Source organism: Merops nubicus, unplaced genomic scaffold (genome assembly GCF_000691845.1).
Source record: "Merops nubicus isolate BGI_N331 unplaced genomic scaffold, ASM69184v1 scaffold4534, whole genome shotgun sequence".
In the NCBI taxonomy this organism is placed as follows: domain Eukaryota; kingdom Metazoa; phylum Chordata; class Aves; order Coraciiformes; family Meropidae; genus Merops; species Merops nubicus.
Genome location: NW_008603503.1, coordinates 50,532 through 75,195, shown reverse-complemented (window position 1 = coordinate 75,195; position 24,664 = coordinate 50,532). Strand labels below are relative to the sequence as shown.

General features: G+C 35.0%; 1 protein-coding gene across 1 annotated transcript in view; it reads right to left on the bottom strand.

The window, feature by feature from the left end:
* Window positions 1-24,664, bottom strand: part of DYNC2H1 (dynein, cytoplasmic 2, heavy chain 1) — a gene marked incomplete at its 5' end in the record, with an annotated part of 129,629 nt that overhangs the window by 55,768 nt on the left and 49,197 nt on the right. Inside the window, 11 exon segments of the mRNA XM_008938682.1 lie at window positions 3,473-3,577; window positions 5,312-5,523; window positions 7,587-7,662; window positions 10,055-10,210; window positions 11,155-11,265; window positions 14,431-14,556; window positions 16,185-16,345; window positions 20,234-20,306; window positions 21,928-22,059; window positions 23,009-23,086; window positions 23,986-24,036. Coding sequence (XP_008936930.1) covers window positions 3,473-3,577; window positions 5,312-5,523; window positions 7,587-7,662; window positions 10,055-10,210; window positions 11,155-11,265; window positions 14,431-14,556; window positions 16,185-16,345; window positions 20,234-20,306; window positions 21,928-22,059; window positions 23,009-23,086; window positions 23,986-24,036 — 1,281 coding nt within the window.

The following is a 24,664-nucleotide window of genomic DNA, read 5'->3' as shown; positions in this document are numbered from 1 at the left end:
CATCCACAGGCCTGCTTGCTTCAGACTGTAAAAATCATATTTTTGCACATATGATAAATGTTACTTTGAGACAGTTTATGTTTGCTTCCATTAAAAATTATAATAAAAGATGAAATTGGGTCACAGGAATTCATAGAAGAACGGAAATATAGTCCCAAAAATAAGAATTACACTGGAGCCAAAAGCCCATTTTGTAAGAAAGTGACTGGAGGGAGATCTAAATTAGACCTTTCTCATCTGCAGGAAACCTAAAGTAAATCCTTACATATTCTGACTGCTTTGAACATTGGTTATTTGTTACAGGCTGGACTGGGAGATGAAACCACCTGAATATAGACCAAAATACAGGCAAAGACATAGTGTTTATCAGATCAGAAGAAAGGAGCATGACTGTGACTGAGTGGTGAGGACTCTTGCCAAGTGTGAGGAAACTTGAGTTGCAACTGTACAGAAAATCTCTACTTGGTGTAAAACAGACATGACAAGCTATGCTGACTCCTGGAGCTGAGTTCTTTTCTATTTTAACTGCACTGCTCTGCAGAGAGAACATCTCAAGAGATGTGAGATTATTCACCACCATATTCAACCTAAGGGATGTTGTGTCACAGGCTTGTTGTGACAGTAGGAAAGGCAGAACCAAAGAGCCACAGTGAAGTCAAGAAATCCAGCCTCTAAAAATTTACCTAGCTCTACCGACATAAAGCAACTAAAGAAAAAATTGAGAAAAAAAAAATTTATGTTGTGCTGCTGAAAACATCCTATTAAAATATTTTCTTAAAATAAAATGGCTCTTACCAGTACGCATGAAATATAATACTCTCTGAATTACACTACAGAACATCATAAGACCTAATTTCTAATAATTCAATTAGTAATTACCAATGTGAAAATAATACAGCTAAAGATATTCAGCTCTTAAATTAGACTTGAAGTTCTCTGCAGGAAAAAAATAAAAGTTGAACGTAATTAATATGAGCCAGGTTATTGAAAAAAGGCCACTTCTTTTAGTGCTGCTTTAGGTTTACCCAAACATTAGCAATGCAGCAGGTTACAGAAGAGATCTCTGCACAACTGCAAAATGCTGCACTATGCTGCACCAGTTTTCTGCTGCAGCAGCTTTGTTGCAGCAACACAAACTATTTTGCCTATACAGGAAAGATAATATTCATAGAAATAGTGTCAAAATTTACATTTCTATTATCTAAATATTCCATCTTGGGTAGTGAAATGATATCATAAAATGATATTAAATTTCTTGTAATAGAATTACATTAGTTTAACTTTAGGGTTAATAGAACAGATCATACTGTTAACATGTTTAAATAATTATTTTAAAAGATTTTGAACAGATAAAAGATTTCTAACTACAATTCACTTAAAACCAATGTATATCTGAATGGTTATTTTAAATCCTTGAGCCTAAACATACGACTCACTTCAACACTGCTGCCAGTTGGTTTAAACAAGTTAACTTCAAAGTATATATGTTTAAAAAAACACCCTGCTTCCCCTAATCCTGAGTTCAGTGATGTAGACGATAGAATTATCTGCATCTCTGCATAGGGAAGATGATGCTAATAAAAATACAGACTGAGAAATTATAATGGCTAGTAGATAAGAAAACATGGGGCAGTAGACACAAATTATAAAAGAATATACCACATCCTTAGCAGAGAATCAGTGAAGTAGAGGACATGAAATTATATTTCACCTTTCTGGTGCTGGACACATGGCAACTTAGCTGGTAGCAATTTATTTCTCACTACCTTATTCATTCAGCTTTCTCAGCTTTAGCTTGGTAATGAATTTATGAGAAACACTCCTGTTGGAAGGCAACCATTCAACCTCAGACTGTGAACCATGTGATCGCCTGTGGATCCAAGACAGCTGCCAAACTGTCACAGATGGAATGGCAATAGGATTCACAGTTAGACAGAAACACAATTTAAGAAAAATCTCTCATTTCTGTTACTTAACCTGACTTAAAGTAGCAGCACAAACTGTTATTGGAAGGATGTGGAAATCTCTCATATGACAAAGAAACATCTCACAGAATTTTAACTACAAGAGTCTCCTATTTTCAAGATTATAATCCATAGTTTACAATCAATACTATGACAGACCAGTTCAGCAGAGTAAGAGTCTGCATGGAAATGCACTCGTTACCTTCTTCCCTTCACACAGGAACTCTCCATCTATTCTGATTTCATGGAGGGTAGCTAAGGACTTATTTTCAAATACTAGCATTTTTAATAACTGCAGCTCTTAATACATTATGTAAGTATAGATGAAATAAATAAAATAATCAGCAGCCTACAGTGTATCTGACAAAAACAAAGGCCTTTGAAGTTGATGTTTTCGTAGAAGACTTGAAGATGAAATAAAACAGAGCTACACTGAGTCTTGGTGCATGTTTTAGTTTTGTAATAGAGGACTTCCTGAGCTCAGCATATTACCCTCATCCTACTGATCATGAAGACATCCAGAATCCAAATCTCTCCGTCTTTTCCCTTCTTAGACTGACAGAACATAAGTTATGAGAACAAGAGAGACACTCAGTATTTTCTGGCCCTACAAAGGAAATGGTGACAAGAATAGCTGCCCAGTTGTGCCATCAATAGTGACCAAAATGAGTGACCCAGGCCACTCACCCAATGAAGTTTCTACACACAACTCTAAAACAAATAGGTGAAAAATCTTTAGCATTGTTTATTATTCCAGCACTACGATAACTGCACTCTCACTTGTTAAATGTATCCAAATCTGGACTAGACTGCAAGTAATTAGTAGCTGAGAACTCGTGACTATCATATAGCTATCTGCCATATCTTACAGCTCAAACAATAACAGAAATATTTAAAATTAGTGAATTTTTAAATTAAGACTCGCAAAAACCCTGGAATGAACTTCTCATTATGTTCAGAATTTCAGTATAACATGCCTAAGTAGTTACATGTTATTCTCCAGAGAGAACAGCATTTCTTTCAAAATTTCACATTTCTAATAGTAAGGGTAGAATTCTGACTACTGGGAGAATTTGTTAAAATTTCTCTTCCAGATAAAGCATAATATGTCACCCATACTTTTTGTGAAGCTATTATATTAGTATTGACCAAAACTAAAACTTTCGCTTGCAGTGAACAGCACCTGTAAGAACTCTTTGGAGTTGGATTAACAGTATAAATAGAATTAGTGAAACTACTCCATATGTGCATACTCTTTGAAACAAACTGAATTATATTATTGTGAACGTTCTTAGTAATTCTTTAAGTCCTAAACCAGTATCTTTGTAACAAAATATAATTGCTATTATATTAAAACGTTCTACAGAGAGAAGTGAATATATTCCAAAATCCCTCCATTTTACCCTTATTTTCTTACAGAAATTCCTATTTATGAAGAGGCAGTTGGGTTCCCTAGCTTATAACAGACACATAAAAGATTCAGAGGTCAATGAAAAATGTAAGAGTACCTGGGAACTGATCATACGTTGTGACGAACAAGCAATATTAGCAGGCAGGCCGAAGAAGTCAGGTTTGTCATCTTCTGGAAGGCTTTCAATAATATGACGATAATCCTGCATGAGAAGAAAAAAGTAAACACGACAGATGGAACTTCCTGTTCAGCTCATGGAATTAACAGTGTATGCTGAAAAGAATTTAATTAAGTCTACTGCATAGCACAAACATTAGGATAAGGCACATGACATATCTTGGTAATCTTGTTCATAAATTTCTTAATTTTAGTTATAAAAAAAGTATCTTCTTTTATACATTGTTTCCACTCTAAAAGAGTAAAAAGTAACTGTGATTACAGTGATGCTATCAACTGAAAAGAAAAATATGCTAAGACTGTCTCTGAAAAGTAGTTACAATAACTCTTTTGAAAACTTTGAACTAAGATTAATGACGATATAAAAAATAAAAATTATTACAGCATTTGGAATTCAAATAGTAGACCAAAATACATATTTATAAAATGAAGAGCATAGTTCTGTTTAAATCTATGAAGATATCACTCAAAAAAAGTGAAACTGGATAAAAATATGTTTGCACAATCACTGGAGATGCAGAATAGCATCAATAGTGGTTATAGTGTAATAGTCACTAGCGATGCTGCTCTTGTACAAAACAGGAAGAGTCCTTGCAGACAAAGGTCAACTAATGGTGCTGGATGTCTCTTTTATTGTGGCTTTAAAGGCAAAAATATTTACTGTTTAAAAGTCTGGCTGCACCCTATTGTGTTATAGCACGTGCGTTTTGTCCTTTGCTTGCAGGAGTATGTCCTAGGTGTGCATGATTTACTTTGACATGTAATCTCACTTCAGAGTTATATCATCAGGAGCAGATCTCTGCCCCAAACACTGAAGGAACACTGCTCAGTAAGAGCTATTATTCCAGTTAACTTAGCTTTGATTCTACTAACCGAAACTACTTGCAGTAAAGTATTTAAAACACAAAAGTATAAACTCTCACATAAATAACCATACAACTATAAGAAATTGAGTGATATTAAATTGATATTAAATGCAGTGCAGGCAAGAAGAAAAGTTCATCTATTTGACCATGTTACGTACAAGAATGGAGACTAGCCTGGTTTGTTTATTCCTTCCCTCTTTAAGATATTAACTCCGCACACCTATACAGAACAATCATCATATCTGAAGTTAAAAAAATAAATTAACCCAAATCCTGAACAGTCAGAATCCAAGTAAAGAATGCCAAAATGACAGCAATTTATTTCAACTGGCATAGTTCCATTTATCTATCAGCTCATATTAGAGGACTAATATGGAATCCTACATTAAAATGCAGATGAATCTTAATACCAGTAACAACAACAATAGTATGTGAAAGGATAGGGACACATCAGTTCTTTAGACTCTGCTGAATTCCCTCATTTACATCAAAGTAACACTACAGGACAACCAGAATCCATATTTATCTCCCAATAAAAAGTTATATATCCTCCACAGCTTGTTAATAAATTATGTTGATAAAATTTGTAAACAAGGACATATATTTTGATATCCTTTGTCACAAATTGACCCAAATTATTTTGCTTATTTCTTCATAGCTATGCTGCTCTGCACCATAGTCCAACGAGATATCACAAAAAGGAGACTGACCAAACAGAGTAGCAGAATAGTTCTGACAACTTACAAATGAGCGCGTCACACAAAAGTCTTCAATAAATGGCGGTATCTTTTGGATGGTACCTCTGGTTTTCTCTGTTGAATTATTTTGAAGAATAATTCTTGAAAATAACAGATTTTAATTTCTATATGAGGTGACAGAAGCTGTATACCTACCAAAATACTGCAGGAATTGGGCAAAGAGATCGAACACGGGAAAGTTGTCATCCTCTTGCCTCTAGCATTTAAACCGCCAATGACTTGTGAATTGAAAAGTTGCTCCAAGTAGGACCGAAGAACCCTCATATCAAAGTAATTGTCTACACGGCCCCCATAAATTGCGTTTTCAAACAAGCCGTGCACAAATTCCCACTGAAAATCTCTGGAACCTACAAATTAATTAATATTAGTTTTTTATTGGTCACTCTGAACATTTCTTGTTGTCATTGCAGTCCTTCAATGAAATAAAAAAAATAAAACCACATCAATTAATTAATTTCTAATTGTTTTTATTCTATTTTACTAAATAAGAAAAGATGCAAAGACTTCAAGGACATTTTAAATATCTCTTGTTGATAAAATGAACATTTACTGTGCTTCAGATTGAGTTATTAGAAATATTACTTAAGTGTTGAAGTGCCTTTTATTGTAGATAAGCCAACCGGTTATATGCATTTCAAAATTTAATCTATTAAAATTTTAATTATGTGCTCCTTTGTCATAAATAAAAATAATTTCCCTTGTTCAGAATTTTATATACTACTTTGTATCACAGTAACACCTGATCTCACATAATAAATTGATTCATGGAACCAAAATCAGATCATGCTCAAAATAGATAACACAACTGGAAATGTCATCTTTCAAATACAAAGAGGTCCAGGACAGGTACACTGCAAATCATTATAAATCACATAAAAGACCAGATAAAATTAAGCATATTAATATTACTTTCCTGGCCAGACTGATGTTGCAATTAGATAACTCTGGCTTAGCTATATCCCACAGGTTCAAAATGACTTGTTTTCCCTCCCTTCTACCACGGTTGTCCAAAATAACAACATGGGACAATGATCTACTTATACCCTAGAGCTTTCACAAGCAGGTAAAAGCTTGATCAGAAAGGTACTTCTTAAAGTCACTAGAAAAAAGGAAGCAGCAATTACTTTAAGGTGGGTTTGTTGGTGGTAAGCATTGTTTCCAACTGCTTAAGTCATCTCTTTTTAAAAAAAGTTATCTTCACTGCAATAGTTAATAATTAATGATTATTATTGACAGTTAATGATTCAAACTCTTTACATTACTGTAGGTTTCAAGTCTGTGTAACTAAGGTCCAGTTCCAACAGTACTAACCATCCATAAATCTCTTTAAGTCAATTACAAGGAATGATCTCTAATAAGAGTTCCTAACTTTGAAATGATATAAAATGCAGGCTTTAAACAAAATTACCTTTTTCACATTAACTAGTATTAAGAATTGACCATGCTACTTAACAGAACAATGAAGTGGGCTCTATCTAACAGTGAGTTTCAATATGAGCAACACATTCATATTCAATTCATATTCAGTTCAATATGTGGGGAGTTCACACTGGGAAGGAATGGAGACAGAAGACATCATCTTCCAGGAACTCCTGTATTTCCTATTTATTCCTCTGGACTCAATGGGCTAAACAGAATACTTCTTGGCGTGAAGAAATTACTGGTTTACCCAATCTCCCAAAAATGGAATTATTTACCCTGTTTCTATCTCTGCTTACTAGCAAGAGCTTTCCAGCATCTCCACTGTTATCTGAGTTTTGTAGAAAGATAAGCTCTTTATACAATACCTCTACTAATGGTAAAATGGGACAGGTCCCATTTGAAACCAAGGTCAGATGGCACAAGGACACCTGCATCTATACAGCTGAACTATCTTTCACCCTAAAACAAAGTAGCCTCCTACCCCCAAAGTAGCCTACTGGAAAGAGTCTCCAGGCTCTGCTATCTGCCAAACCACACATTGTCACTGCCTACAAGAATGCCAGTCTGCATAATCCAAGTATGGGAAAATACAAACCTGATCATCATGGTATAGTTTCGAGGCTGTGTCCCGCCCTTACCTGTTTACTAACACAGCTATATCCTCCAAGTCTGGATCTACATCTAGAAAAGCCTAATAACCCTAGGCACAGCTGATTTGGAGTCAGACTACTTCCCGTACTGAAGTAGTTACCTAATGACTTGGTCATGTGTTGGCATTTGTGAAAATGTTCCAATGCAAAATGTAAATACCTTCAAAACAGCCTCTAAGAACAGCCCCACTCTGAACTCCAAAAGAAACAATCATGGCAAGTAACAGATCCATAAAAACTACTGTGAAAGTTCATAATATTCTAGAAGTTTTAAATGAGAGACATTCAGAGGGATTATGCCCCAGAGGTGAGAAATCTTTCCTTAAGAAGTTACTTACCTTCAAACAGACTATCAATAATGTCAAAACCAGCACGGAGATCAGATAAAGAAAACTCATAAAATTTGGTCCAACCCTGCCATTAAAAGAAATCCAAAGAATTTAATTAGTCACATGATGATCATGAAGTAAAACACAAATATTATGCAGTTACTGAATACTGTATAATAACACTGAATTAAAAAAAAAAGAGATGAACTATTTTCTCTAAAGTGCTTCCTTTGAAACATTCAGCAGAGGTTGTTTGTGTGTATATATATAAAATTGTCTCTACTAGTGTAATTAATCTTACCAACTAGAATACACTGAGTACAAGGAATATAAACTTAAGATTATGATATTTCTCAATGGTACTTATGTCAACTAAAGCTTGCTGACATCTTTGACTAGATCATGCATAGAATTGTGATTTTATTTCTGAGGGCTTTTTTTGTATATCAGTTTCCTTTGGATTTTCATAAATAGGTCTGATTCTTCAAACACAGACTACATTATACTTTCATCATTTTACTCCTTAATTCATGTCATTCATGTTTATTTTAATCATTCTCAGTTTGCATCTCCTTTCTGTTCTTGGTGGCATTACTCTCTATAAAGCATTAATGGGTGATGCGTATAGAATTCCCACAAAAACCTTTCAAAATAAATGGGTAAGTATAAATATTGATATATGATGCAGAATTTAGGAAATCCAGATCTCAAAGTTATCTCCTGTTGCTGTACTTTCTTATGACTGTACCATGGCTGCAACCTTATGGCTGCACATGGATCATATCATAGCACCAGGAGCATATGGCTCATGATGGGAAATCATAGAATCCTTTAGGTTGGAAGAGACCTTTAAGATCACCAAGTCCAACCATTAAGTCAACACTAATAAGTCCTCTGCTAAAACAGATCAGAATCTGTCAGGGTTGGAAGGGACCACAAGGATCACCCAGTTCCAACCCCTCTGCCATGAGCAGGGACACCTCCCACTAGATCAGGCTGCCCAGAGCCTCATCCAGCCTGGCCTTAAAGACCCCCAGGGATGGGGCCTCAACCACCTCCCTGGGCAACCCATTCCAGGGTCTCACCACTCTCATGGGGAAGAACTTCTTCCTCACATCCAGCCTGAATCTGCCCACTTCCAGCTTGGCCCCATTCCCCCTAGTCCTGTTGTTACTCAATATCCTAAAAAGTCCCTCCCCAGCTTTCTTGTAGGCCCCCCTAAGATACTGGAAGGCCACCATAAGGTCACCAGGCCACAATAAGGTCACCAAATGTGCAAATGTGGCAGGTAACATGCACATATCCAGTGAGATGGATACAGTCTCAGGTCAAGACTGCATCTGCTCCACAAATAAAAATCAAACCATCATCCAGTCACCCTGAAGGTCATAAAATGAAAAGATGCTCCATTCTCTCAAGAATGTTCAGTGGTTTTTTTTGACAGATCTGTACACAGACCCAAAACAACCTGTAACTCATTATAAAATACAAAAGCTTCTGGCTGGAATTAACTTCAGTCCAGCAATATTACAAACTGTTTATCTTAAATCAAATATTAAACCATCACTAAGCCTGCACAAGACAAACACAAATACAATAGAATTAAGGAGAAATCCATAATCCTATCTTGTGTCACCTGGAAAGCTGGTGGTAAGGGAACATGAATGTGAAGAATGCCAAATAAGAGTTCATGTGTCAGATTAGTCCTTTAAATATTTTCGCACTTATTCTACTTCTTGAACACCACAGTCGAAATATGTTACTGCAAGGGGCAAACAACCTTACAAATCACAAAGTAAAAACTAGCAAAAAGCTCTCGACATGTTACAGGCTCTGCCAAATCAAATCTTGCAGACAACAGGTTCATTTCACCCCTAGTCTAAATAAAATAAAAAAGACAGAATAGTTCTTTGGTTGGTGATTTTTTCTGTTTTGGTTAATTTGAGCCTCTGCAGGAGAAAGAATTGCTTGCTTGAATCAAAAATTTATGTAAAGAAAAAACATATTGTTGTCCTGAAAACCATTATAAACCTCACAAGAAATAAGGATTGTTCCTTCTCCTTGAACAGGGTTTGTGTGAAGAAAGAGTAGACAATGTTGTCTCCTCCTTCCCACCAAAGCGTCTCTTAATTCCATGTCTTCCATTCAATCGTGTATGTTTCCAAACAACTTTTTCCTGTTCCAAACAAAGAGAATTCACAGAATCTTTTCCAGGGCTCCTCATTCCTGCGTCAGTGTCAGCTAGTACACAAATCACTCCATGCAGGAAGTAGCAAGCTTTCAGATGGACAGGAATTCAGGTGACCAAGATCTTATTTTCCAGTGAATTCAAAGACAGTACTGAAGGCACAAAGCAGAAGTATCCAAGTTTTTCTCATCCTGAACACGACACAGTACAGACCTGATGAAAAAACCTTCCAAGTATAAAAGCCAATAAATGGGGTAAATTTTTAAAAAGGTAGCAAAAAAATTATTACCTGGGGGATATAATTTCTTCTTTCCTGGCATACAGCATGAAACCACGCTAAGCAAAAGAGAGAATGTGCTCGAGACAAATTTCCCTTTTTATTAATTTGCTCAGGTGTCCAAGATTCATAGGTTCTCAAGAGATTCTTTTTGAGGCCTGGAGGTGCCTGCATTGGAAGGAAAACACTGTTCTAGACAGAAGACCTGATATTTATAGTAAACTGATGACTTTAAAAAAAAAAAAATCATCCACATTTTGATTGGTAACAGGTAAAGGACATATCACAACTGTATAATAATCAAGTATTATTGCCAAGTCATTGGCTACCATTGCCCTTTCATGGTAACAAATATATTTATTACAAATTAAAAGGTAACAGAAGGATTCAGAACATTGCAGAAGTTCCAACTATTCCAAAAATAGTGAGACCAGTAACTTCAAGAAGCTAGATGAAATGAGATGATCTGCATAGTTCTGTAGATTCTGTAGCACTGAAGACCTCAATATAAGCAAGAAGGTATATGAGAATTTTAACAATATCTTGAGTAAATACAAAGGTACAACAATTTTGGCTTCTTTAAAGTCAGCAACCTTGCACTTTAAAAAGTCAGAGCTTCCTGGTTTAGCTGTAGGCAAAATCTCCACACTCCACAACCAAAGGAAGGGTTACTAGCACCCCTATCCATGATTTCCATAGTTCACAGTAATGCACGATTACAGCACTTTCCAACAACCTGGAACTTAATCACCACTGAAGAAATGTATAAAAGAATTTGGAGCACAAAACAGAACAAATACTTCCCTCAAGTAAATTTATTTTCTGTTCAGACTTTAAGTTGGTAAAAATATCTCAGAAGAAATTTTACAAATCTTCCCTTTAAAGCATAGCTTCTGGAAACTTTCAAATATGCATTACAAACAATCATCAAAAATCTTTCAAGGGAAATTCATAGCATTTTTTGTATTACATCTAACTGAAATAGAAGGCAAAACCAGTTATGTAAATAGTCCACATTCTTCAAACTTTATTCTATCTAAACATATAGTTTACTATACATGCAAGTTTATTCATTGCAAACATGTAATAAAGGCTTTCCAAACAGATCTTACTTCATAAGTTATTTTCAGACTTGATTGAAGCAAAATTGGAGTAAATTTTGGGTGAACTTCAGTAGTAAGCCAAAGGCGAAAGTTTGGTTGAGGCTGTAATGTATTCAGTTCCTATTAAAGAGACATTATATATTGAAGTAGGGTTTGGGTTTTTTTTTAATATACAGAACAATATTTACAAAATCATAATATCCTAAATTAGAAAGTTAGGCCTGCCTAAAAATTCTTTTCTTGTTTTTACAAGTAAGGTTATTCAAAAGACTGTAGTTTAAGATGTGTTGCCTCCAGACACTCTATATACTATTCAAAGTTCATCCTAGCTGTTAAAATATTTGCACCTCCCTCCCAGATCCAACATTTAGAGGATAAAAATATACATCAGTTCTTCACTCCTTTTAAGTAAAAAAATACCAGAAAGTGACATCTCAGAAGACAAAGGCTTGCAACGTGGGCTGCATTTCAACAACAGTTCTCAATGACTTCGAACAACTGTATAGCTATATTAATTTATTTTTCTTTAAGTGTTTATTATATGCACACTTCACGTATCAGAATCTTTAAGTCAGAAAAATGGAGTTCTAAGAGAATAAATATTGTTAACTGTTATTTCAAATACAAAGGCTTCACCAAAAATATGTAACTACTGAATGTATGAAAAATCTGCTAGTGCTTTATCTGCATCTTAAACAACTGTATCTTCCATGGAATATACCAAAGCTGTTTGACAACTGACTTTATGTCAACATTTTATTTACATGTCCTGGAAGAAATATAGCCCAAAAGTATCTTTACAGATTTTCTCACATCTATTCATTTTTATCATCTCTAAAAGATAATCATGATAATTTTGTTTCCTGTGGTTTTAGTAAAGAAGAAAATTCTGTCAGGCCATTAATTGTTCTGCTCTTCAGGCAAAATGACAACTATATGTGGTACCTAGAATCACAGAACTGTTGAGAATGGAAGGAACCTCTGGAGGCTGACTAGTCCAACCCCATGCTCAAAGCAAAGTCAGCTACAGCAGGTTGCCCAGATATGTATCCAGGCAGGTCTTATCTCCAAGGATGGAGATGACAAGCTCTCTGAGCAACCTGTTCTAGTGTTTGACCATCCTCACAGTAAAAATCTTTTCTCTTCTGTTTAAATGGCATGTCAGTTTGTGCCCAGAGCCTCTTGTTCTGTCACAGGACACCTCCAAGAAGAGTCTGAATCTAGCTCCTTTACTCCTTCCCATTAGCCAATACACACTAAATGATAAGATTGCTCCCTAAATTTTCTCTTCACCAGGCTGAACAGTCCCACTTCTCTCAGTCTCTCCTTGTGTGACACGTGCTCCAGTCACTTCATCGCCTTTGTGGCCATTTACTGGAGTGGTTCCAGTGTGCTCATGCTTCTTTTGCACCAGGTAGCCCAGCACTGGACACAACACTGCAGATGTCTTACCAGGGCTGACCAGAGGAGCAGGATCACCTCTCCCTCTGCCTAACGCAGCCCAGGAGGTCAGTGGCCTTTTTTGCCACAAGGGCACTTTGCTGTCTCATAGTCAGCTTCTTATCCACCAGGACTTCCAGGTCTTTTCTGCCAAGCTGCTTTTCAGCCAGTTAGTCCCCAGAATGTCTGGGTGCCTGGAGTTATTCCTTCTCATGGGAAGCACTTGACATGTCCATTTGCTGAACTCCCAAGGTTCTTGTCAGCCTACTTTTCCAGCCTATCAAAGTCTTTCTGAATGAAAGCATACTCAACTGCTGTATCAATAATTTCTTCCAGTTTTTAATCTTCTATACTTGCTGTGGATGCACTCTATCCTGTTATCCATGTCATTAATTAAGCTGTTAAACAACGTGGCCAGTGCCTGGAGCACACCACTGATGACTGGCCTCTGTCTGTGTTTTTTACCACTGATGACAAAGCTCTGAGCCACGCAGATAGGCCAGTTCTAAATCTACCTCACTGTTGTATAATCAGGCCTGTATTTCATCAGCTTGTCTATGAGGATGTTATGGGAGACAAACTAAGATATGAAAATAATCCACAGCCTTGGAAGCAGATTTAAGAAAAGAAAACAAGGCAATATACATCCTGGTTCAAGCACAATCATGTGCAGCACACGTCAGTTGTAAGCTGTGAAGGTATCATCATACCAGTAAAGCTCACAGCAACCACAAGTCTATTTCATCTTCTCAAATTGAAAGGTTGTGAGAACTAAATTGATGGAGCTGAATTATAAATAGACAAATGTATCTTCACAGGATGTTCAAGCACATGAATTACATAGCCCCACACTAGCTAATAATGTGCAAAACAGACAAGGGCATGTGCTGAGTCAAACATGAGCAAATCCCAGCCTATATTAAGCTCAGCAAGTTTAACAGATTCAGTACTATGGTCTTGAGGAAAGAACAAGAAACATCTGATACATATCTATATTTTAATACATACAAGATCTGAAACTTTATAATTCCTAAGAGGCTTACAAACACTTCCTTACTGTTCACTATAGTATTCAGACCAGATGATGCACATCAGTGTTATCTCACTTTGCCTTTCTATTTTTTCAGAATGGATTATAAGAGTATTAAAAGGCACATGACGCCACACGGTCATGGCTAGGCAAAAGACAGACTCCAAGCTCATGTGCATAGAGTACACTTTAGAGACAATTATAGAAACTGGAAAATTAAAGTTGTAATAACTGTTGATAGGCATTCCCCACTTTTCTTTTTTTGAGATAGTTTTTTTTGTGGATTTCACAGTGATATACATGTAAATTCACTTTGACTTAGTTTGCAAGTTAATGATTTTACATGCTGTAAGTAAGAGCATGTTTCTATAAAACATTAAACATTTAATCACAAACTAGCAAAAACCTCTTAGTGATTTAGACACAAGCTACACTTTAAAAAAAAAGAACTACTACTGAAAGTCCTAGAAGGGGGGAAAAAAAAAAAAAAGAATAAATTTAAATGTACATAGATTTAGAGTTCAGAAAACATGGGCAGCATGCCATAAAGTACCAGAAATTCTAACAGAAGCATTTGTTCACTCCTTGTGGCAGAAATAACCTACACTGTCTGAAAATTAAAGCACTCACACAAAGGAAGGAGCTGCTTAGATCTGAAGCATCTCACCTTACACTCATGACTGTGAAAACTGCAAAGGTTTATTTTTAAACTGTTGGAATTTTAAACACTACCATGGAACTGCCTGAAATGCTTCAGAAATTGGGCATACTGACTTTGTCTGTTTTCCAGTACATTCTTCTCTAGTTGCTCTCACCTTTTCCAGTACAGGAAGCCAAGACGTAACAAGATGCAGGTTCTTCAAACACAGCCATTCTCCATTGCCTGCACATTCTTTTAAAGTTTGAATAGCCAGGTCAGCTTGGCCTTGGCCCATTGCAATCTGAAAGGACAGACACAGTTTTATCAGGAGTTTATCAGACCTCATTTAATAGCTAAATACAAAACGGTGTTTCTAAGTTAGAGTGCATATGTAAAAAGATGTGCTAAAGACAATAAAAATTTTCCCTAATGTAATAGGTTACTAAAATAGGGAAAAGATTAAGGAAATTGTAGTTTCTTCTTTGCAGAAGTTTCTTAAACAGAGTTTCTTAAGAAAAAATATTAACTTGTCCTTTTAAGGAAAAAAAAAACCACATAATTTGGTTACAGTGCTGGTATTCCCTGGACACTCAAAAAATAATTTAAATATCAGTGATTTAACTGTATTACTACAGAACTGCTGATACAAAAACAAGAGATAAATGAGAACAATTTTTTTTTGGACTGTAAGTTAGGAGTACTTCCTTTGAAGAGAAATGCTCAAATTCATACCAAGATGAGTGAAAAAAAACTGCTCTCTTTCCAACTGGGAAATATGAATAGCTTAACAAGCAGTCTTTTCTTATTCTTTTTTAAACAAATTGCAGCTAAAATAAATTTGGATCTTCAAAAGGAAACACAAAGATCCAAAAATGAACTTTCAGATAAATTAGTGAAGATTGAAAATAAATAAAGAAGGGACTTGTTCTGTGGCACAATTACTGCAACAATTGATATTAAGACTATCTGCAGAGTACATTCACCTTAGTTTTAATTCGAAGCCATACATAACAGAAAACTTTGAACCAAAAAAAAGTTGAAAAGGAAGTGGTCTTAAGCCCTTCTGAAAAGTCTTGTTTTAGCATTACTGCTATAGCAAAATACAACTATTGTGACTATTATAACTTCCTCAAATATCCCTTAAGAGGAAATTCATCCTGTCTTTTATCCTAAAAATGCACTGAATCAGAACAGCTTGGGGCCTTAGTTTTATATGATGATACAGAGATATTCTTTGCCTAAATATAACTAAATATAGGATCTTGGAATAATTTAAAATAGCCAAAAGAAGACAACTAAAATTCACCAGACAATACAGTAGTACAGCACACTAAATCAGTGGTAAACAAATACATACATTTGTTTAAAAAGACTTGAAATATAAGATTTCTGTTCAGGAACTCACGTCGACAATTAACTGGTTAACATTTGCCTGTAAAATTTCTTTAAATATCTTACTGATTTTCAGAAAAACTAAAGTATTCACAAACACTGGACAGTTATGTTTTCTGTTGAAAAAAGAAATGGGCAAGTCCTATAGCCAGAGGAAATTATGAAGTCAAATTTTCAGTGGGTTATCTTTGTATTTCAATTACTCCACACTAAAAAAAGATGATATTTCAGCATATATAACAATTCTTAGTCTCTTCTGTTCTCTTTCATCTACCTTCTCAATTTTCCCTTCTCAAAGTTAGAGGAGTGTTGTCATGTAGATTCTCCTTCTAGGATGACCACTGTGTCTGTCTTCCCTAAGCCATTTTTTCAAAGGGATCAGAAGCTAGTGGTGAGACAGGTGGGAGTGACAAACACATAGCCACCAAACTATTCTTTTACACACGAACTTCCTCAAAACTCAAGGTAAACCAGATATTACTGATGTAAAATTTTACACATTGTGGTTTTCAATCATCATACTTATCTAAGACTGACCTGATGGTAGCACTCAGTATTTCTTTCAACACTGGCAAGTTCTTGCAACTCTTGAGAGGGATCAGCACCAGGAGAAATAATTATCAGTATGGGCTCAATTTCCAGCGTCTCTTTAAACAGCCGTTTCAAATTCAGAGGTAATGGAGATAATTCTTTTATTCCTATAATTAGAATTATTATGGAAATAAAGTCACTACACAGGATGGAGTGCTTCATTAACCGCTTCAGAGGCCATTGGACTGTCTAAGCTCTGTTCAATGGAGACCATAAAACTGGTTCTACAAGGAGAAAAATTTCCATACAATATGCAGGTAGAAGGCACCCTATATTGATAAGAAAAAGACACGAGCACCAAAACAGTGCCAGGACTTCCAGCTTGACTGCAGTCTTTTTTAGAGTCTTCAAAAATACATACAAAAAGAGAAAAGCTACAATATGAGAAGCTCTGCTATTAGCTAAAACTAATTACAGTGTGTATACCCACACAAAGAATTTCTCCTTTATTGTCCTGAAAGCCTTCATTATTAGACTTTGACTTTACACAGTTCTTGGTACTACAATTACTTTAGTCTATTATTTGCTTTAACATACAAGTTAAACATTTAGAATGTTGATATAGTATAGGTAAGGCATTTATATGAGCAAAAAGCTATGTGTATAAGTGTGTCCTAAACTTAAGAAGTGTTAATCACATATTTTCAATATTAGAATGGTCATTAAATTTTCAACATTTTAGACTGGTCCTTAAATAGTGATGTGTTAGGTGTAATAGGAAATCACAACGTAAAGCAAGACAGAAGAGCCCAAATCGGTGACATCTATGCCACATCTACTAAAAAAAAACCAAAACATATTTCCCTGAGGGCATGGTCTGCTTTCAGACTTGAGCCATTATCTCCACATAGAACAATACTATATAATTTGAATGCAACAGGTCAGGTTGGCAAAGGTTAGTACGAAGTCTGGGTTCTCTGCATGTATCTGCACAGAGACTCTAACAGATGGAACTAAACAGATAAAAATCACTATCAATCAAAACATTTTAAAAACATTTGAATTAAACAAGATTAATATTGGAAAACATTTTCATTTTACGTTTATTAGGCTTGCAGAGGTAAATAACCAGAGAAATACATAAATTGAGGCCATAAGGCAATTGAGGAGTTCTGCTGCTCACTGCCAATAAGCCCTAAGCCCTAGAAGATCCAAATGACACTGAAATGAAAGTAGAGCTGCTCAATGCTGGACTGAAGCACGCTCAGTGAAGATGACTCTTCGGGGACTTTTAAGTGCCAGAATCTCAAAAATGTCTGACAAACATCTGCAAGTTGTTTCTCAATAAATCCTGTATGGGCCAAATCTGGATGCATTTTCAAAAGGCCCGAAAAAAGCTTACACTGAAATAAAGCTGCCCAGCACATTAGCTCTCTAGTCATTCCTCCAGACTGAGCTTATGGTAACATTTTTCACAAATATAAGCTACTCCGAACTCACCATGCCCTTCACTAACATAAGAAATGGAAATAGCTAAGCAGGAGGGGGGGAAAGAAAGAAAATAGATAAATTAGCTAAGAAAAAGAAAAGAAGCTATATATAACCAGAGATTGGTTTTGGTTTTTTTCAGCTACAGTCATAATTGAAGCTACATGAGTCACTCTAAGGACTAAAAGAAAAATATGAGGAAGTAGAACACGATAGCATTCTCTAGGGTAAAAATGTTTATTTTTGTTAGCTTTTATGGAAGAGTATTTACAATGCTGAAAATGGAAGATGGTATTATGCCTATAATTAGAAAATCCAACATCAAATGTTTCTTTTTATGGATGAGGACCACAAGAAAGAAGTACTTGTGGTGTGTTCTGAGATCTGGGCTATAAACCACTGTCTTGCACCTTAAGCAAGTTTCATCTAATCAAATCCCCCTCTGCTGAGTTGTATTCACTGTAACCATTTTACTGCTGAAGACTCAAAATATAAATGTTTCCATATCAATTTAATATAAAAAACACTACATAAAGCATTACTAGAACTTAATCACTAGCTACATAAGCGATAAGGACATTGAGAATCTTGACAACAAATTTTAGTTCAAAACTGGATTAGAAGTAAGGTTTTGGAAAGGTAAATTTTAAGTTTTATTAACTTATTTCACTGACGAAAATTATTTTGAAAATCTCCACTGCTGTTTCAAATCCTGTGGAATATACAGGACCAAAAATATCTGTTGAAGTCAACAGGCAGCAAGGATACAAAAAATAAATGGAGAACCTTCTGAACCACTAATTAACACTGTAGCCTTGCATTAAATGGGGTCTAGAATAAAAAGCTATGATTGGGCAATAAACAAATGTGTGTACACCTGCAACTTCTTATAATATGGTATTTAGGGTAATGATGATAACTTAAAAGAGGTGCAACTGTTAACTAACTGCCTAGCCAAATATATTGTAGCTCTCTTGAGATGCATCATTTACAAAATTAATACAGTGTAAGCATTCCTCCACAAAACTGATTTTTTTTTAGAAATTTGAACACACTGTTTAGAAAAAGCACAGCTAACCTGAAGGTGATTTTAAGGAAGCTGAACAGAAGTGAAATATAGAAAAACTACAACACAGCCCTATCTATTCCTGGCCATTACACGTAGCCAGGATTACATTTAAAGAACTGGGAAAAAAAAAGACTCAAGTGTTTTCAGGTCAAATCAATAAGCACTCATATTCCAGGAAATAACTATGCAGACAGAGTGGGAATTCCTGACATACTTTTCTGCCTCCATATTCCTTCCTGACAGAATTTTTTCAACCTTACTATCCAAAGTGATATCCTGATGCAAGATGAGATGCAAGAGCGTATGTGAGTGCAAGCAACTTTTCAGAAGTCAAGATGGGGGGAATCAAAGGGTAAAAAACCTAAACATCAAACCTAAACATTTAAACCTAACATTTAAGTACAAAGTTTGGCTGGATACAAACTTCACATTTTTTATAAGCTGGTGAACTTTCCATAACATCAATGAACAACTTTTCACAAAGCCTCTCTACTAAAGTCAACGCAAGTAAATGAATTTACAGCAGCTGGAAGTTGAACTCTAAGTGCTTGTTAAAATTCCTTCTGTTGGCTATCTGCACACAGAGAAACAATGTACAAAAATAAAAGTGAATGTACTATTACTACAGAAAGCAAGGGAGGCATTTTTCTTTTACTTTCACTTCTGTCCTGACACGGCACCAAGTTAAACCAAATAAATTCTTCCTTGTCCTTGTGTAATGGGACCTCACCCCCATGAGACACTTCTAATTAATCTTCCATATGTGTACTGTCATTAACTGCTAAAAACTGAAGGAAAGCTTTGATGTGCTGTATTGCAATATTAAGATTATTTCAACTGTCAGTCCCAAATCTTTGGTACAACAGACCTCAGAAAGGAAACAGACAGACTAGAACAAATAGACAACCATAGTATTGAATCATTCTAAATCATGTGTACTTCTAAACAGACTGGAAAAAATTACTGAAAATATGAAAGAATCTTTTGAGATCCAATGTACAAAATCTCAATGTTTTAATGTTTTTTTAATAGTAAATGACATAAAATAATAGTTTTGAAAAATCTGTGCCTTAAGGAAAATGCTTCAGTGTAAAAATTACAGAAAACCACCTATCCTTTTTAATTAATCCAATGTTCAAGAATTCATGAAAAGAATGATAGATCTTTTATTACATTTTAAATCACTATACAGCATAAACCAAATGCTATAAAATATTTTTAATTTTATTTACTATATAATAAAATAATAGTTATGTATTAAATATATTTCAATATTTATTATCTTAATCATTTATTTTAATAAAGATAAATTATTTTTAAAGCGCTTTTTTACAATATTTTACAAGAAAAAAATCAGCAAATGCATTTATGTTTTTTCAAATCCTATAATTTAGGGATTCCATAAGAACTATAAAATAAAACAGAGGACAGAAACATAGCACAAAAAAAGAGTATTTAATAGTAATGTGGAAACATCATGGTGAAAAAAACAACTTACCTAGGGTTTTACATGCAAAAAGAGACATGGCACTCTGTAGCCTGTCTGGTCGGACAGCCTGGACCACAAGCACCTTAAAATAAAATATATTAAGGGCAGATGAGTTTATGAAACTATATTGTGACAATTTAAAAAGCAAGATTCTTCAAAGAAGGCTGAATTCTTCTCTCTAGAACAAAGTTATTTTCTCTCAATATATGGAGGTATCTGATCATCCCTTTCCAAAATAATCTAATGTAATTGTTAATTCTGCAAGTAGCTTGTCCTGTTAATAGGATCAGAAGATAGATCTGCATCTAATGTTTGTAAGCTGGAACTTCATCTACAATTTTTCAGGAAAAAAGGTAGCTATGTGGGTATCTGGAATGACAGAAAACAAACCTAGCTTTATATCAGTAATTAAATTCTTCACATGTATTTAGGCAAATCAAATTAGCAGTTTCCCTACCAGCTACCTCTTTTTCAGTTAACTTGCTTCAAATGTTCAGTGAAGGCAACTACAGGTAATTAAAGCAACTCCAGTAGAAACAATTTGTTAAAATCACCACCCCTTCTCCTATCCTTTTACTTGCAGGCCCATAAACCACAATTCTGAAGTTACTACCACACTCCATTTTTCAGATCTGCAGTATCTGTTGGTAGATTTGGAGGAAAACTCCAATTTCATTAATTTTTTAAGAAAGTACTACTTTTTAAGCTTGAGATGACTAGGAGCTATTGCACTGTTTTTAAGCTTAATGTACAACTTGAAAGAAACTAACTTCAGCGGCATACAAATCTAACCAGCCACTCCCAGTATGTTTCATCCACAGAAACATCCTTAATACTATCTGTGCATTAGATATATAACACACGTATCTAATTCCAGATTTATTCCAGATTCATTTTCCTATAAAAGCAGAATTTTTATGACAACACATCACACACATGAGAATTATCCTCCTGAACTTCATCAAAGCAGACATGACTCTTTCCAAAATGGTTTGTTCCTAGATTATGTGTATGCTATTTCAGAAATTCTCCTCCTCCATAAAAACTCCAAATATAGAGTCCCTAAGAGCCAATCAGCGTGAAACTACATTGTCTTATAACCCATCCCTTCTTTGGATGTGACTTCATTTTATATGAAGTGACTTGAAAAATCACTGCATCATTTCAAAGTAAGTAATGACAGCCCTTCTTCCATAAATACAAAAGGGATGACATTTTTCTCTTCCAGAAAAGGATCCCTGGGTGGAGGAAGCAACTTGCCTCCCCCAACATTCTTGGTGGGTTCTTTAATCACCAAGCTTTCAGGAAGAGAAGTAGTTCATGACTACTAGCCTAAAAAGCAGTGGCTGCTACTGCATTTTGTGGCTTTCAGTCAGCTGTGTGAGTTTGCACATTTAATGATGAACTAAATTAATGATGCTCAACAAGCTGATAAATTCTTCAGGAGCAAAGCAACCATGTAAGAATTTTAATACCTATTAATAAAATTAATTCTGTGAATATTAATAAAGAGCTTGCTACCTCACAGGGTATACTCGGATGCAGCCAATAGTCTAAGTATGCCAGCTAAACTCTAAGACAATGTAGATACTATCACTGCTGATAATTCAACTAGGCCTGAAGCCTAAATTCCCAAGATGTAAAGCTTACATTCAATGCTGAACTAGTGATTATTTTAAATAATTTAATACAAAAATATATACCTGCTGAAATAAGGAAATCCTTTTCACAATAGTAGATGGAAAGTCTTGCTCACACACAGAGCTCTGAGAGAAAGTCTGCCACAGACCTTCATCTTCAAAGCAAAGTGTCTGATAGAGACCTGGGAGAGAAATCTACAAAACAAATAATGCATATTTATCAATAAAGAAGAACAGCCATTTGGACATTGTATATTTAAATTAATTTCCAAATACCAATATGAACCTAAACCTGTATACACTTGCCTATATCACATAATCAATTTTATCCTCAGAGTTGAAGAAGAAAACTTTTTTAACTAAATTAACCACTTGTTTACCTATTCCCTGGAAACGCTAAGACTGTATTTGCTCTGTGTTTGGGTTTTTTTTTTTAACTTCTAGGTTCTTTATTTTTAAATCCTGGACTCTACCCAACAGTACTCCTTCCTTTAATCATGTTCTTTTTTCCATCAGCACATGCTACTGATTCACTCAGTTACTCACTGTTTGTTTAAATTCCTAACAATCACATTTGGCACAACATTACTGCAATTGTTACTGTTTTACTTTGAAATTATTTGATCTAAGCAATAACAAAATCTGAAATATCTTTAAAGATGCACATGGAAATCTGATAAGTAGAAAACTAGTTTCCCAATTAACAGTTCATGGTTTTTAATGCAATATGAAGTGGTTTGTGAAAATCATTATGCAAGAGAAACCTGCAATTTAAATACTTTTTGCAATTTTTCCTGTGTATATTTTTTTGTCTATAGAAATTGTAGTACTTTGGGTAGGCTTGTAAAATTTTATAATCTCAGTGAATGATACGTTCATTCACATGCATTGAAATTCATTGTTAGACAGGGTAGAGCTGCACATGAAAAAGCTCAGAAAAATGAAGTGACATTTAAAAAGAATTTTTTTTCTTTTTTCGGGTGAGCATATATTAAAACCACAGTTTCAAGAAGATAGAGTAAGCAGTTTAAAATAACAAAATATTTCCATCTGAGGAATAGCTAATTGAGTATTCAAGTCCAAATTAATATCTTCTAAACCCAAAGGCTTTTCAAGTTAAATTCAACCCACCACAGATGCATACCTTCAAAGATGCTACTGCCCAGGCTCGGTCCTGTTCTATCCAAGAGGGAATCTGCTCACGAACATTTCTTTGTGAATCCTTATTGAAGCAAGTTACATTAGACACAGAAGTTACACAAATTCTGGTAAAACACTGTATTCAGTAATAAGATTGTCAAGCTCATGTTTTTAATAAAAATAGGATTCAAAACAGGTATCTTTCTGGAGTCTTTTGCTAAGTTCATAAGTGGCATAACAAAACAAAAGCCACCAATTATTTAAATTTGAGATATACTGTTCACATTAAGAATTGCTTAACCACTTGAGCCTGAAAATATTTTGTCATTCAGAGTATCTCTATGACATGCTCAACTTTAAGTAGTTTTCTATTAAAAACAAATGACCCAAGTGACTGGCTATCTCCACATGCACTCTGTGCAACTAACTTCAAAAAATAACTCCAATGCACATATTCATAGTCATGAAGAAGATAGTTCTTTACACACAGGGCAATTCTGAAGTAATTCTAAGGGAAGCATCACTTTTGGACATCTCTGCACTGGTAAGGCTTGGCCACAGCTCTATTTTTCTGCTCCTTAGATGTTGAGGATGAAAGAAATTCCAAGGATGAACAACACAGCTGAAAGTTCAGTGGAATCTCTGTATTCGCTACATCATTTTTAATTAAAAAAATCTTACAGTAACCATCAACTAGTCTAACAGTCTCTGTATGGAAATGTAGTTGGGTTTCTCAACCACTGATTAAGAGTAAACTTAAATGTTCAGCAGAAAAAAAGGAAAGCTTTCTTGTGAAAGGATATCTTAGCCATGAGTAAGGAAGTCTGAGAAAGAACAAAAGAAGGAAACTGTAGCAGTAAACTTGAGATGTTTGAGAAACAAATACAATTAATTAAACAATATAGTATGACTATAACTATAACTTTTCAGGATTTAAGTAAATATTCCTTATTCCAAAATACACAAATAAGTGTAGCTTACTGATTTTCGTATGGTATCTCCAGTGATCACACCTGTAAAAGTCTCCCATTCCTAGGGGGAATAAATGAACAGGTTAGTCACAAGACATCTTTAAGAATAAAGATAGGTATGTAGAAGACAAAACAGGAAAATAAATTAAAGCCCAGATTCTGAAAGAGTTATTAGACATTTTTAAAACTCCAGGTAATACTACTAGTATGTAATTCCTTTTGCAGAATCCAAGCTAGATGACTGAAGTGCTTTAGAAGACAAAGAAATGGAAGCAGCCCTGCTCTTTCTCAGTGCCCACAGCCCCCACCCAGGCTGCCTAGCCACCGGCTAGCAAAAAGGAACATACGTGCCTGCCAAGGACATACAGAACAGGTAACTACAGAACCCAGGGTTCAACTGTGTTTCATGTGAGAGTAGCCAAAACATGCAGTTATTAGAACATAAGGAGTATTTAATAGGTTGCTATTATGAATACTTTGGTTACATTAAGAAAAGAAAATATAAGTTAAATTATGTATAATTAAATCTTTTAGACTTGGCATTTGTATCCAGGAAAAGATCTCTTTAAGCATTTTAAGACAAATTAGGTAAGTATTTAGAAAACATACTAGACATTACCTAATCCTGTATTTGGAGATGTTAAGACATTTATTTTAAAATCTTCCTAAGTACTGATATTTTACATAAC